The sequence below is a fragment of the Portunus trituberculatus genome, chromosome 43, assembly GCF_017591435.1.
Source record: "Portunus trituberculatus isolate SZX2019 chromosome 43, ASM1759143v1, whole genome shotgun sequence".
NCBI classification, from domain to species: domain Eukaryota; kingdom Metazoa; phylum Arthropoda; class Malacostraca; order Decapoda; family Portunidae; genus Portunus; species Portunus trituberculatus.
Genome location: NC_059297.1, coordinates 10,446,911 through 10,463,574, shown reverse-complemented (window position 1 = coordinate 10,463,574; position 16,664 = coordinate 10,446,911). Strand labels below are relative to the sequence as shown.

General features: G+C 40.4%; 1 protein-coding gene across 1 annotated transcript in view; it reads left to right on the top strand.

Moving 5' to 3' along the window:
- The window catches only part of LOC123517974, a 203,829-nt gene extending 188,248 nt beyond the window's left edge, over positions 1–15,581 (top strand). Inside the window, 7 exon segments of the mRNA XM_045278477.1 lie at positions 769–899; positions 2,008–2,167; positions 11,653–12,124; positions 12,807–12,949; positions 13,235–13,278; positions 13,280–13,732; positions 13,944–15,581. Coding sequence (XP_045134412.1) covers positions 769–899; positions 2,008–2,167; positions 11,653–12,124; positions 12,807–12,949; positions 13,235–13,278; positions 13,280–13,732; positions 13,944–15,047 — 2,507 coding nt within the window. The 3' untranslated portion in view covers positions 15,048–15,581.
- The last annotated feature ends 1,083 nt before the right edge of the window (positions 15,582–16,664 follow it).

Sequence of the window (16,664 nt, the reverse complement as noted above, 5' to 3'; positions counted from 1 at the left end):
CCGCTCTCATCCTGCTCGTAAATTTTATTCCCAATGCCTGATGTCTTTGCCACGGCCCATCCATCCATCTCCCATCACCGCGACAACCCTCCATCCATCTTTCATCGTACACTCTTCATTAAGAGCACTATGAAAGGCGACGATAGGCGAATGTGGATGGATGTTTATTGCTTAGGATGACTGAGTACTGTGAGGAGTATCATTGAATATATGCAGGGAAAAGCTACGTAATACATCACAGGTTGCGGGATCCACTCAAGAAGTAAGTATTTCATCGGATTATCACTCCAGTGAAAGGTTTACGTTCAATCTTCCTATTTTCAAACTAGTTTCACAATGTCAACCTCCTTTTCCACGTGACGAGACTTGCGGCCGTCTCCTTAATCTTCCCAATCAATCAGTTGAGTGGGATTGACACTCAGCAAGTAATTCCCGTGTTTATACAGCAGAAGAGCTAGGTGCTACACGTAATACGATTTCATTCAGCGTCACCGTGCATTGGCTGAAGGAAGAAATGATAGATCCTTTCATAGCATGTAAACTAACGCTAAGTATTTCAGCTCATTGTTTAACCTCTTCAGATTACTGCTCTTCATATATCCACCGGGATTTAATGTCATTTTTTTTCTTCTAAACCTTATTTATTCTGTATTTTTTTTGTGTGTGTGTATTGCTTTCCAGTTAGAGAAAATACTAACTTATTCTCTTTTGTTTCTACATCCTGCACATATGTGTTGCTGTTTCTCACTCTATCTCCCTTCGTCACAGACGCTCCCGTGGTGGGATTGTCGCTGGGTCGATCCATGAAAGCAGACCGCATCAAGGAAGGAGACGACGCCTATTTCGAGTGCAGCATTGAGGCAAATCCGTCCTTCCACCGCGTTGACTGGCGGCACAACGTGAGTCTCCTTCAATAGAGCTCGACGTTGTTGTTCTCATGTTCTATTTTCGTTCTTCTTTTCCTTTTCTTTCTCCTTTTTGCTTTCCTTCGTTTATTAATACATTCCCTTCTCTACTCTGTTCAGCTTTGCACCGCTTCCTTCACCTCCCCACCTCTCTCTCTCTCTCTCTCTCTCTCTCTCTCTCTCTCTCTCTCTCTCTCTCTCTCTCTCTCTCTCTCTCTCTCTCTCTCTCTCTCTCTCTCTCTCTCTCTCTCTCTCTCTCTCTCTCTCTCTCTCTCTCTCTCTCTCTCTCTCTTCACCTCTCATTCCTCCGGTCTCTTCACACTCCTTCTGCCTCTCTACCCAAGGCTTTTCATTTGAGATTTTTTTTTATTTCTTTACCAGGCGTTTTTCTTTTCATTTTCACTTCTGCCCGAATTTCCTGGTGTTTCCCTGCTCTTTTTATTATAAGCTCAATCTTCACTCACACCTCAGAGTGTTTACACATGCATTCTTCTGTGCTAATACCGCAAGTGAAAAAAAAAATGCAATAAATTAACGTCATCATGGAGCACATCTAACCTCACATGTACGCCTTCCACAGATTACTATAATACACCTGTAACTCGAGACTCGAGACATTAAGACAGCAGACTCCTTTGTATATACACAAAAAATATAAAACATATGAAATAACTAGATAACATTTTTTTTTTTTTTAAATTGTTATATAATCCTTGTCTTTCATTTCACTGCATAATCCATAGGTGTAGAAAAGATAAAATGTATTTTCATTTTTTTCCGATTTCACTTGCTCTGATAAATTAGTCAGATTCCAACGAATAGCAATTTTATTTGAAGTCATATTTCATTCAGCTGAACCTGTTGTCCTGTTCAACTTTTATCGTGATTTGCGAGTTCACTTCATAGAGACTTTTATGTCGGCGGAATTTGAACTCTGCTTTGAGGCCTGTTTACTGTGCATGCTGGGTGTGGTGCCTAACTAACCCCATGTTCTGGTCCTCGATTGACTCGTCCTGTCCACAGAGACATAGAGTAGCCTGCAGCTACCTGGCGATAAGTTTCTCGATTTGTCCTCTCACCGCAGTGCTGGGCTGTTTTTCAGGGTGTGGAGCTGGTGCACAACATGAGCGCCGGTGTTGTGATGAACGGCCTCAATCTGGTGCTGAGGCAACTGCAGAGAGAGCAGTCTGGGTCGTACACATGCACGGCAGCAAACAACGAAGGTCGGGTCACCAGCAACGCCGTTCTTCTCTCCGTCAGGCGTGAGTAACTCAGTATGAGGGTAGTGGAGCACATTGAATATACGAGCTTGGATGCTGATGGTAGTGGCTCTGTAAGGCCTTTTTCTACATGTGGTATTGCGCTAAGTGCCCATTCATGAAATGTTCCATGTTGAAATCATGCTCAGAATTTGCACGTACATATTTGTTTTCTTTCTATTTCATAAGCAGTAGTTCATTTTTATTTTTTTCAGTTTTGTTCTCTATATGATGTTACAATGTGAAGATATACAGGAGCAGATATTTAATGATATGTGCCACCAAAAGACAGAGATTAAGTGAGCTATATCTTTCCGGTTCCCGATCAATAGAAAATGGTGTTTCAGAAACTTTTCCTTCACCACTCTTCCATCAGTAATACTAGCAGAATTGTGTGTTATTGCTGAGAAAATTCCCTTAACAATGATAATTTGCAGCAAACACTACCAAATAATTTTTGAATTTATCCTCACAGTGTTTGGGAAGTTTATAATGCATGTTTTATAACCAGGGTTGGCTGTGCATGATTCTTTACTTAATTTAGCTATATATTTACCCGAAAGAATTGTTTAACTACTCATTTATATATGTACATATGTATTCATTAATTTTCTTGTTTATTTTTCTTCACTATCTACTAAAACACACACACACACACACACACACACACACACACACACACACATATATATATATATATATATATATATATATATATATATATATATATATATATATATATATATATATATATATATATATATATATATATATATATATATATATATATATATATATATATATATATATATATATATATATATTTACTCACATACTCATTTACTCACTTTTCTTTTGTTAAGAAAGGAAGACAGGCAAACAAAAAGGCGTGGACACGCACTCACGCACGCACGCACACATAAGACATAAGTTTTCTTTGTATTACTTATAAAACATGTAAGTAAGTATATTCGATAGAATATTTTGAAGCTACTGTCATTCAAATAATTTACCTTCGCTTATTTAATTCCGGGATAACATATTCAATTACTCTTATAACTATTGAATATATTGAATTTGAAGAAGCATGAAAACGGCAGATGCTCTGAGTTTTATTTTTTTTTTTTTTGCGGTGATATAACTGATATCATTTTATCATTGTTAAACATGTATATTTATTTTTATTTTCCTTTTCATTAAGAGTGGAAGGTAGTGCATCTTTATTATCTCTCATACAACTTGTCGCTCATTTTGTTTCCTTCAAAGTGTTTGCCATTCATTTTTTTTTTTTTTTTTGGTAGCACTCTGCTAATCGTTCCTGTTTCTCTAGTCTGTTCACCTATCTTGGCGTGGGTGGCTGCGAATTGCTTCCTCTTTCTCGCTCGTTTATATTTGTCGTTGTCTTTCATTTCAGAATCTCGCTTTATTTAACTTCCTCCGTGTATGTGTGTGTGTGTGTGTGTGTGTGTGTGTGTGTGTGTGTGTGTGTGTGTGTGTGTGTGTGTGTGTGTGTCCGGGCGCATGCTAAAAGAAAACTGTCCCACGTATTAAAGTATGTGTCCTTTCTCAAGAAAAACAATATTTCTTTTGTTGTAAAGCGACGAGTCCTCGATGCTGCCATGATGTCGTCCCTGCTGTATGGATGTGAGTCCTGGGTAGGGGCTTTTTTTTTTTTTTTTTTTTTTTTTTTTTTTTTACATTACAAGGGCACTGGCCAAGGGAAAACAAAGTGTTGGAAAAAAAAATCCCGCTGGTTGCCAGGCCCTGTTAAGAGGAAAGTAGGAGAAAGAGAAAAAACAAAAAAATCTAAAAGGAGGGTCCAGTTAACGTAAGAGGTGTCTTGACACTCCTCTTTTGAAAGAGTTTAAGTCATAGGCAGGTGGAAATACAGACACAGGTAGAGAGTTCCAGAGTTTACCAGTGTAGGGAATGAAGGAGTGAAGATACTGGTTAACTCTTGCATTAGGAAGATGGACAGAATAGGGATGAGAAGAAGTAGAGAGTCTTGTGCAGCGAGGCCGCAGGAGGGGGAAGGCATGCAGTTAGCAAGTTCAGAAGAGCAGACAGCATGAAAACAGCGGTAGAAGACAGATAAAGATGCAACATTGCGGCGGTGACTTAAAGAATCAAGACAGTCAGTTAGAGGAGAAGAGTTGATAAGACGAAAAGCTTTAGATTCCACCTTGTTTAGTAAAGCTGTGTGTGTGGATCCCCCCCAGACATGAGAGCCATACTCCATACACGGGCGGATAAGGCCCTGTACAGAGCAAGCAGCTGGGAGGGAGAGAAAATGGACGAAGACGCCACAGGACACCTAACTTCTTGGAAGCTGATTTAGCAAGAGTAGAGATGTGAAATTTCCAGTTTAGATTTTTAGTGAAGGATAGACCGAGTGTGTTTAATGTAGAGGAGAGGGAAGTTGAGTGTTATTGAAGAAGAGAGGATAGTTGTCTGGAAGGTTATGTCGAGTAGATAGTTGTAGAAATTGAGTTTTTGAGGCATTGAACAAAACCAGGTTTTCTCTGCCCCAATCAGAAACAAGTGAAAGATCAGAAGTTAGGCGTCCTATAGCATCTCGCCTTGAGTCATTTAATTGTTGTTGGGTTGGGCGTCTGTTGAACGCTGTTGAATAATGCAAGGTGGTATCATCAGCATAGGAGTGGATAGGGCATTGAGTCAGATTTAGGAGATCATTGATGAATAATAGAAAGAGAGTGGGTGATAGGACAGAACCCTGTGGAACACCACTGTTGATAGTTTTAGGGAAGAACAGTGACCGTCTACTACAGCAGCAATAGAACGATCGGAAAGGAAACTGGAGATGAAGGTACAGAGAGAAGGATAGAATCCGTAGGAGGGTAGTTTAGAAATTAAAGATTTGTGCCAGACTCTATCGAAGGCTTTCGATATGTCAAGGCCGACAGCAAAGGTTTCACCGAAGTCCCTAAAAGAGGATGACCAAGATTCAGTTAGGAAAGTAAGAAGATCACCAGTAGATCTGCCTTTACGGAAACCATACTGGCAATCAGAGAGAAGGTTGTGAGCTGATAGATGCCTCATTATCTTCCTATTAAGGATAGACTCAAAGGCTTTAGAAAGGCAGGAAATCAAAGCTATAGGGCGGTAGTTAGAAGGATTGGAGTGGGCTGATATCAAGCCTGCTATTAAGCTGTATGATTGGGGTATTAAACAACTACTTGGGATCAGGAAAACAACATCAAACTTGATCTGTTATGCTGAAGCTGGCTACCCTCTGCTCCCAGATTTGATTAAGTTCAAACAACATAAGTTTTTTAGTAGTATGTGGTCTCAGAGGTCAAGTATATCAGATGACCCATTAGCACTTTCCATCCGAATGGTGACCAGCACAAACACGCACATGGGCAAATTAATTAAAAATTTCATTGATAATGATCCTCCCGACCCGACCTCTTTAACGAGTAATGTACATAATGTAATAGAGAATTCTAATTCATCAAGGTGTACTATATATAGAAAGATCAATCCAAGCTTGTCGGTACACGACATATATACAAATAGACATCTGATAAACGAGTCCGACCGCATAGCGTTTACTCGTTTCCGAGTAAGCGGCCACAATCTTATCGTAGAAACCGGCCGTTGGAATACACGAGGTCGTGGCCACCTTCCTTTTGAAGAACGTGTGTGTATGTGGCAGAGGAGTTCAGACAGAGAGGCACGTGGTTGAGGACTGTTCTATAACAGGAAACATCAGAGTGAGGTATAATGTTACCACCCTTGAAGAACTATTTTCACCTGATATCCCCCATGACACATGTTGTAAAATCATTCATGATATCTTAGGAATGTATAATTAAAAGGTAAATTTTATGTGTAGATTATATTTGTGGACTACATCCAAATGTTAGTTAAATGTTTATTGTTAATTTAGTTTAGGAAGTTAGTTGTATATGTATATTATAATTTGTTTTGATGTGGTCAATAAACTATCTATCTATCTATCTATCTGTGTGTGTGTGTGTGTGTGTGTGTGTGTGTGTGTGTGTGTGTGTGTGTGTGTGTGTGTGTGTGTGTCCACAACCACTCTCTCTCTCTCTCTCTCTCTCTCTCTCTCTCTCTCTCTCTCTCTCTCTCTCTCTCTCTCTCTCTCTCTCTCTCTCTCTCTCTCTCTCTCTCTCTCTCTCTCTCTCTCTCTCTCTCTCTCTCTCTCTCTCTCTCTCTCTCTCTCTCTCTCTCTCTCTCTCTCTCTCTCTCTCTCTCTCTCTCTCTCTCTCTCTCTCTCTCTCTCTCTCTCTCTCTCTCTCTCTCTCTCTCTCTCTCTCTCTCTCTCTCTCTCTCTCTCTCTCTCTCTCTTGATATCCAGGACAGAGGACGAAAAAATATGAAACTCTTGTTTGCTGAAATTAACACAACCTCTAGCGCAGGGAGCCAGCTAGAGAAGGTAGTGAAGTCTTTACGTACACACGCCGAGGACCTCCACAGCAGCTTAATTAGACCCAGGGGCACAAGGGATGCAGCTCTCGTGCACCTACATCATCACCAATTTTCCTTGAAATTTCTGAGACCTTTTTGTACAAAGGATGTATTCGCATCTTTCCCCTCAAGAGTCAGAGCTTTTTGAAGAATTAACTCTCAAAGAAAGGAATTATGTGAGCAGGAGAGAAAGGTTAGTTTCACGGTGAATCTGAGAAAAGAAAGAAAAAAATACTCGTGTTTCTTGATGGGGTTTACGTTGTCGAATAGTAAAGAGGAAAGAATTTGGTTTCAGAGTCGGTCTTTGAGTAAAGTGTGAAGTAGTTTATTTTCATGAGTCAAGTTCTTGATTTCTCTGGTCTAAACTTAAATTCTAAAGTATGGGATGAGGGATGTAGGGAAGGAGTGAGGGAGAAAAGGAGTGACGCGTTCCTATCACAGATGTAGGAACGATGCAATAGGAGTTTTGTTACACACTCATTAGATTAATCTTTCCTTCATATACTGATTTTTCAACAACCTTGTGGCAGGAGGAGAGAAGAATAACTGGATCATGAAAGACTTGCGGAAAATGACTTGATGTGGTTTTTGCTCACCGTTAGTATACACGTTAAAATTAGTCTTTCGAGATTTATGGCGACAAAATATCGGAACAATATCTGGAAAAAAAACAATTATATTTGCTTCACTTTAGTTCATAGATAAATATGCTCGCAAGTTTTAGCTTCACAAAAAATTCCAATAAAGTCAAAATCAGGAAAAACCAGCTATTTTCACATTTGATTAATTTTGCAATGCCTCGCGATATCAAGCCAACCTTTATTTTCAGCAGTTATGAAGAAATAAAGACAATACAAATAGATCCAGTATATATACAATAGCCCTTGTCCATTGATCTCTGGGCTCTATGGAATGTGTGTCCTGTTGTGTTAGTAGTCGCTAGATATAAAAAAAAAATAGTAACTAAATACATATTCTTAGTTGTAGCCGATGTAAGAGTAAACACACACACACACACACACACACACACACACACACACACACACACACACACACACACACACACACACACACACACACACACATTTTGTTATTAACTTTAATTACTGAGTTGCTAATCTTGATATAAACATTTTGTGAGTGTGTCATATGCGGCTGTGTCAACGTTTAACGATAATTTATTGCTGTTTAACCAATCAGAGTATTGGTTTGCCTCAAGTGGAGCTTTGGGGTGTTCAGTTAGGTCAGGTCGTATTGGCTTTGTTTTCCCGTCAGGAGGGCGAGGGCAACTGAGAGGCAACTTTGATGATGGCTGTAATAAAAGACAATGAGAGGAGGGGAAGGATATCTGGGGAAGCAGTGATGCCGAAGGAGAGGAGCTATCGCCAACACCTGATGATACGGGAAGGGAACAGAGACAAAAGGGGAGGAAAAACTGAGGATAAAAGATCAGTGCGAAGAGGGATGTTGAAGTAAAGGCAGAATGTGTAATCTGCGAAGAATGAGAAGTGACACGGAGAAGAATTAACGCAGAAGAATCGCCCAGTGAAGATGGACGAGATGTAGCTGTAAAAATCAGAAATAGGGATCAAGGAATAATCACGCAGCGAAGGAAAGCAAAAGAGACACGAAGAATAAACACTTGCCTTGCCTCCACGTCACACGTGTTTTGCTTTTGGGTTCTGTTGAGAATAAGATGGTTTCTAGTGACATAGTTTCCCTTCCCTTATGTAACGAGACCCGAGGCAATGTTTAGAGTATATGTAGCTTTGAGATATCTGCTTAATTGATAGAAATTATAGAAGTCTGAGATCTGAATAACTATGAAACTAAGCAAAATGTTTTCACACCAAAGAATGTATCGAGTGAACATTACTGCCGTACATTTTAAATCCGTGTGTGTGTGTGTGTGTGTGTGTGTGTGTGTGTGTGTGTGTGTGTGTGTGTGTGTGTGTGTGTGTGTGTGTGTGTGCGCGTGCGTGCGCGTGCTGGCATGTGTGTGTATACACTAATGTAGTGATCAGGCGTACATTATTTTCAGTCGCGCAGCTTCAAATACTCGTACTTTACAATGTGAAATATTCTAAAGTGTCACTATTTTTCTTTTTTTAAAATGAATACGTAAAACTTAGTATTTTCTCGTATTTTCGAAATTCATATCCGGCAAGTATCTTATAAAAACAGTGAATTAATGAATACAACTAAGTGCTTCACTTGATATCAAGTGAGTCTTTGACAAAATTCTCTTCTCGTTGTCCCCTCACTAATGGCGCCTTCAGACGAAATTGGTAAAGGCATTATGTTTGTAAAAACTATTGCTCATTATAGATTCTGTCATACAAAATACAACCGTGAGTATAAATATATTTGTTAAATTTCTGAATTGAAAATTATAATCAGACCTTTAAAAACTTTGATTTCATTGCTCGCTCAGTATTTTTGTTTTTACTTATTTTTTTCATGAAAAAGTAACCCTCTCTTGGTGTAAGCTGGCTAAATGCAACGTTTCCAGTTAATATTAATTAAGAAAAGCTGAAATGATCCATAAATATGAATTTTCACCCTAAAGTGTTTTTATATATTACGGTACGGATGTATTATATCCTGGAAATGGAAAACAGGATGGTAAATGATCTCAGCAGTCACCGATATACATATGCGTATGCATGAAAGATACACGTGTCAGAGTAATAAAAGCAAGTGTAGGGGAAAGATGCAAATAACCACTTTCCAAACATTACATAGGCTCCAGATAAAAGAAATAATATCATAGTATCGTAATAGTAATATCAGTTATAGTAGTGACAGCAACACCTCAAGCAGCAGCAGTAGTAGCAGCAGCAACAGCAGCAACAACAGTAGTAATAGTAGTAGTAGTAGTAGTAGTAGTAGTAGTAGTAGTAGTAGTAGTAGTAGAAGTAGCAGTAGTAGTAGTAGCTGTTGTTGTTGTTATTGATATAGTAGCAGTAGTAGTAGTAGTAGTAGTAGTAGTAGTAGTAGTAGTAGTAGTAGTACCAGTAGTAATAATAGAAGTAGTAGTAGTAGTAGTAGTTGATGTTGTTGTTATTGATGTAGTTGTGGTGGTGGTAGTAGTAGCAGCAGCAGCAACAACAACAACTGCATCACCGATCATAGTTCTTGTTATTGTTGGTATATTTTTTTGTAATCACTAGTAATTCCATCTGTGATGTAGGTTAATTTGTCTCAATGGCGCTTAAAAACTTTGTTCCATCAGAAACTGTTTCGATAAGGTTTCGATAAGTTTTTTTGTTTTGTTTTTTTCAATCTGGGTCATTAATTACTAGAAAGACAGGCAGAGGTCGAGGTGTCTTATGGAAAACGTATTTTGAGTTGTAATTTGTCTACATTTGATTTAATTCATAGTGTATTTTATTTCATCTTGCTTATGTTGCTTCCTTTATTCGTTCTCCTCTATTTCCCTTTTGTTTTTCTTTTCCTTTTCCTCATCTATTTTTTAGTTTATTTGCTGTTGTTGCTGCTGCTCCTGCTTCATTTCTTTCATTCATTTGTTTATTGCATTTTTCTTTGTTTATTGCATTTTATCATTTGTTATTATTAGTTATTAACATATATATATATATATATATATATATATATATATATATATATATATATATATATATATATATATATATATATATATATATATATATATATATATATATATATATATATATATATATATATATATATATATATATATATATATATATATATATATATATATATATATATATATATATATATATATATATATATATATATATATATATATATATATATATATATATATATATATATATATATATATATATATATATATATATATATACTCATCGTTATTATTGTTATAATTCTTCGTCTTATCAACTCCTTTCCTATGACTGACTGTCTTCAGCCTCTTTCTCACCGCAAGAATGTTGCATATCTTGCTATCTTTTATCGCTATTTTCATGCAAACTGCTCTTTGGAACTTGTTAACTGCATGCCTTCCCTCCTCCTGCGGTTTCACTGCACAAGGCTTTCTTCTTCCTCTCAACTTTTTAATGCAAGAGTTAACCAGTACTCTCAATCATTCAAACCTTTCTCTGGTAAACTCCCTTTGGAATTCTTTGGAACTCCCTGCCTGCATCTGTATTTCCAACTTCCTACGACTTGACTTGTTTTAAGAGAGGTTTCAAGCCATTTGTCCCAAACGTTTGACTAACTCTACTTATCTTTAATGAAACTCGCAATCAAATGGACCTTTTTTTTTCATTTATTTATTTATTTTTGTTGCCCTTGGCAATATTCCCGTTGTATGAAAAATATATATTATTATATGTATATTGTTATTATTATTATTATTATTATTATTATTATTATTATTATTATTATTATTATTGTAATTATTGTTGTTGTTGTTGTTGTTATTACTATTGTCATTATTGTTGTTATTATTATTATTATTATTATTATTATTATTATTATTATTATTATTATTATTATTATTATTATTATTATTATTATTATTATTATTATTATTATTATTATTATTATTAATATTATTGTTTTTATTGTTAATATTATTATTATTGGTGATATTATTATTACTAGTAGTAATAGTATAGTAGTAACAAAAGTAGAAGCAGCAAAAATAGGAGCATTTGTAGTAGTAGTAGTAGTAGTAGTAGTAGTAATACTAAACCGCCGTGGTACAGTGGAACCCTGCGTGCTTTGGGGTCCGAGGGGTCTCCAAGCGCACGGGTTCGAATCCTGTCCACGGTCCGAGTGTAGGTTGGGCTTCCTCACTCGGGACAACGGTTTCCTAGCGTGTGGGCTTTGGAATAGGAGATACCACAAAAAGTATCCCGTTTAGCCCAGAAATTCCCGTGAAAAGCTCACATGGTATAAAAAAAAAAACACTAGACAGTATTGATCACATTAGCACTTCTTACCCTTACACCTCACTTCCCTTTGTGCAGCTTTACAGGTATGCACTAATGACACCAGTTGCTCGCCTTTGTCAACAGACGTGCCAGTGTGCGCCGGTGCCAGGCAGGAGAAGACACAGGGGGCTGCCCGAGGCTCAACAGCAGCTGTCAAGTGCCTAGTGGAAGCGGAGCCCACCCATGGCATCAGGTGGACGTGGTACAGGAAACGGGTGGACGGCAGCGAGGAAGAGATACCAGAGGAGGACGTGAGGAGTGATGGTCTCTCTTCCAGTGTGTTAGTTACCCCACACACCCCGGACGACTATGGACGATTCCTCTGCCTGGCTGCTAATGACGTGGGCAGCCAGGAGACAGCGTGCGTGGTGACCCTGGTGCCTGCCGGGCCTCCAGACACCCCTACCAACTGCTCCGTCAATCCCATTAAAGACATGGCTCTCCCTGACACCGCCACTCTTGCAATTAACTGCCTGGAGGGCTTCGACGGTGGCTTGCCTCAAAAGTTCTTCATGGAGGCATGGCAGGATGGGATTCTGAAGGCTAACATGACCAGGTAAACTTCCCTGCATTTGTCTTGGTTTTATTACAGTGGAAAGAAAGGGAAAACTCTTGATTTTTCATGTTGTTTGCTTTCTCTCTCTCTCTCTCTCTCTCTCTCTCTCTCTCTCTCTCTCTCTCTCTCTCTCTCTCTCTCTCTCTCTCTCTCTCTCTCTCTCTCTCTCTCTCTCTCTCTCTCTCTCTCTCTCTCTCTCTCTCTCTTACGGAAAATAAAAGAAATTATGTGAAAGAAATAAAACACACTAAGACTCACACATTTACATACGCACACACACCCACATACACGTAGTATACACACTCCTAATCCTTTGTCACACACAATGAGCAAGATAATCGGTGACGTCTTGTCGATATCTTTTTACCTGTTCAGTTGATATTATCGTATTTTATTTCCTTCATGAAAATAATTCACTCTTAGATAAAGCTATCAATTCTTGCATCTCGGTTAAAAAGAGTATTGTCATCCAGTTGAGTGGAATAGATGTTTGTTAAAGGGATAATATTAAATATTCACGCCGATGTGATAACCCTTGTGGGTTTAGATAATGATATTGTTGGATGGTGATGGTGGCATTTTTAGTGTTGCTGTTTGCCGGCTGTATTCTAGCGGTGGTAGTGGTAGTGGATGAAAATATAGTGTGGTGGTGATTGTGACGATGAGTCATCTCTTCTTGCAGCGATTTCCCAGAGTGGGTCGTGAAGGACTTGCACACGGGTGTGAGCGTCAGCGTGAAGGTCGCCGCTTACAACGCCAGAGGGAGGAGTGAGGGTCGCACCATGGAGGTTCACACGACAAGTGCCCAGCACCACGCCGCGCCAGGTGAGCATTGCTATCTAATTGAAAGCAAGTTGATCGGTTGGCTATGGACACACGGTTATTACGTGATATTTTTTTTAAATGCTTAAGAGTTATCTTTAAATGTATATACGATGATCAAATGTTTTTGTATATTAGTTAAAAGTTTAATACGATTTTCTCAACTGAATTTTATGCTTATTTTGGACCAAGGTGGTGTCTAATGAATCCTCCTTTATCCGAAATAAGATTGAATGATAAGATATTCACATTTATTTATACCTTGGGTCCCAGGTTTCCTTACTCCAGATACTGAGGCACCAATAGACATTCCTCCCCTGGTTGGGGCCGTTCCTGGGTCTTGTCGCTGTCCTACTCTTGCTCTTGGTGGTAGGCGTGGTGCTCTGCAGGAGGATGAGGCCCCGTCCTCGCAAGCCCACAGCCGCTGAAGTGCCTCTGACACCCGGCGTGGGAGTGGACGGCTTCGACCCTGACGTGGTGGCGTCCATCCAGCGGCCGCGACCTGGACTGGACGTGATCCCTAGTGATCAGGAGGATGACCGAGACTACGAAGATTCCTATGAACATGGACGTTTTAACACAGACGATGACGAGGACATGTTACAGGCACACGCGACACGACACTCATGCGTTCATGTACACAGAACAGGCGGTTCCAGCTCCAGTGAACAAGTAGGGCAGGGAATGTACGCGCGGGGCGAAGGCGGCCCATGTTCCTGTGCGCACAGCCGTGGGAGCAGAACCTCGCAAGACGTCGCCGTGCCCGAACACAATAGGGACGGGCAGGTGAGGCCCTTAACATGAGTCATCGCATGGGGCAGGCCTTTAACACAAGCTGATCTCAAGATTCATAAGTTGTCTTCAAGTGTAGCTTGCTTTTGGAGACAAACGCACTCAGGGAGCTTTTCTGCAATAAGCGTGTGTCACTTGAACTTAACTAACAGGAACTTGCGTGTTTGTTATGTCCTCATGGTAACTCCTCCTCTTCCCTCGGTAGGGTGCTCCCAACAATGACTCTCAGAGTTATGACTCGGGGGTATCTGAGTCAGAGTCTGACTCGGAGTTGCAGGTGATGGCAGGAGGCAACGTGGCGGCCGTCGTCCGGCAGTACCCTGATAGCGGTCGCTCCTACGTCACGCTGTCCCCAGGGGAGGCACTTGCCCATGTCACGCCCGACGCCGAGGTTCATCTGCTTCCGATGAGCCACGTGGGCGTTGGTTCCCGGCCTCCCTCGTCACTAGACATGCAGTCCGCCAACCCGTCCCCAATGGAAGTGCGACTCAAACCTTTTGTGTCCAAGGAGTACCAGGTGTCGTCCGATGATGCAGAAGGTCTTCTTCTGCTGCCATCTTCGTGCCGAGAGGTGCGCCTAGTTCCTTCTTCCGTTGCAGAGTCACGACTACTCAAAGGGTCTCCGTCAGAGCCACGTGTGCCCTCTTCCTTGGGGGACATGAGTGTGAGGGAAACTTCTCGTAGATCATCGCGGCCTCCCTCAAGTTGTGCCACTAGGTCCCCAACCTCACAAGCGGAGGTAATATGTCTTCCTATATCTCCCGCTGAATCTTCTTCGTCACGTTTGCTCTCAGAAAGGAGATCAAGAGAAGCGACTCCCAAAGCAGCAAAACTACCACGCTCCTCTTCCTCCCGAGACTCCGAAGTTAATCCAGGTGCTTGGGGACAATCAGACCACGACGTGGGGCACCCAATGACACAGGAGCAGCTTGATTTGGGCAGGACAGTAACACTGTTGCATGGTGAGCAGGGCGAGGTAGTGTTCATACCAAGGAAATCTCAAGGTGTTGACAGCAGGAGGGGCAGCCGTCAATGTACTCCAGTATTACCAAACGTTAAGATGTATGACGCTGCTCCTTCACCACTTCCTGATACGCTACCCAAAGCTGTGGCTAAAGAAAGCAAAGCTAAAGCGTTGAAGCGCCTAAGAGAAATGGAGAAGCTTGAGCAGACCATAAACCCCAGTCCGGCTCTTCCCTTTGGACCTCAGGTCGCTCCAGACAGCCAAACTAAACTATCTCCCACAGTAGGAAGAAGCTACCAACCCCGACCCAACCCAGATGTGTGCAGGCGGGAAAGCTCAGTATGACCCAGGCTCCCTGGCCTGGTGTGATGACCTACCGTACCTGAGTAACTGTGGATAGCCTCTGTTATTCGTTGGAAGAGAAATAATACTATGGAGAATGCAGCATGATGTGTTCGACGTCATCTCCTTGAATCTATTTCGTCAGTTACTTCCCTCGGTGTCATGTCCGTGTTTATGTCAATATTTGTCGCCATACCCACCGATGATAAAATTGTGTCGATGAACACCTTTGGCAAATAGTATATACAGTGAAAATAGACTTGTGCTCATGAACTAAATCTATATATGCATGTTGTGAACTCGTCCTTGGACAGAGCTTTTCATCTGACGTTCCATTCAACGCTCCCTTTCTTCCTGGGTTGCGTCTTCACCAAAGAATCTTCTGACCTCAGCGAGTTGTACCTTCAGTGGAGTGCGGTGCTGATCGAGTCACCGCCACATGCAGGGTATCCTATGCTCACGAAAGGGATCTGTGTGGAGAATCTCTCTCTCTTTCTCTCTCTCTCTCTCTCTCTCTCTCTCTCTCTCTCTCTCTCTCTCTCTCTCTCTCTCTCTCTCTCTCTCTCTCTCTCTCTCTCTCTCTCTCTCTCTCTCTCTATATATATATATATATATATATATATATATATATATATATATATATATATATATATATATATATATATATATATATATATATATATATATATATATACCGGTCTGCCAATCTTTATCCATTTACTACGTCCTTGCTTTTATTATGTCCATCCGTGTACATGTTAATACTTTTTCATACATGTACAAGATGTCTACATTTCTCTCACTCACTACTTCACTCTCTAGGGTGTCTGTGTAGCGGCCCATTCCTCCCTCGACCAGGTGTTCTGAGTTGCTGTTGTCTGCTGATATATATTTTTTTTTCTCACTAAGTCAGGTGCCCTTCGAGTTAATGCATAGATATTTTTATATTTTTTATAAGCCTTTCAACAACCTTGCTCAGTGACAAGTAAACTCTGGATCTTACTGTGCTGTCTTGTTGGCTGCTTGGCGTGAGGGCGTAGTGGCGCCGCCTAGGTTGTGTGTCCAGGGTGCCTCGCTGAAAGATTTGAACGTTCTTTAGGAGATCATGGGACACTCATGGTCTGTCCAGCTACCTCTAATTCACACACACACACACACACACACACACACACACACACACACACACACACACACACACACACACACACACACACACACACACACACACACACACACACACCATTATTTCATATGAGAACAAAAACATGTGGTTGTCTCGTCTGTTACCACTACCTGAGCGTTGCCTGTGATCTCCTTCAGCTTCAAGGTCCTTCCTGCCCCTTTCGCCTTCATCAGGTCAAGTGTCAAGCACGTGGTTGGTGAATGGAAGTGAATGCTCCCAAGGTTTATAAAGATTAATCTTTTACATAAAATGAATTGAAAGAAATATAACGCTATGTTTGTCTTCTGTGTTTTATTCTCACTTTGTTTGTTTTAATTTCTTCCCCTCAGATGGTGAAGACTTGTTCCTGCCGAAGAGTTTTATCTGAATATTGAGACTTCTTGACAGTAGTTACTTCGTAAAAGTAAATAAAGTAGTAGTGGTTGTGATGGTAGTAA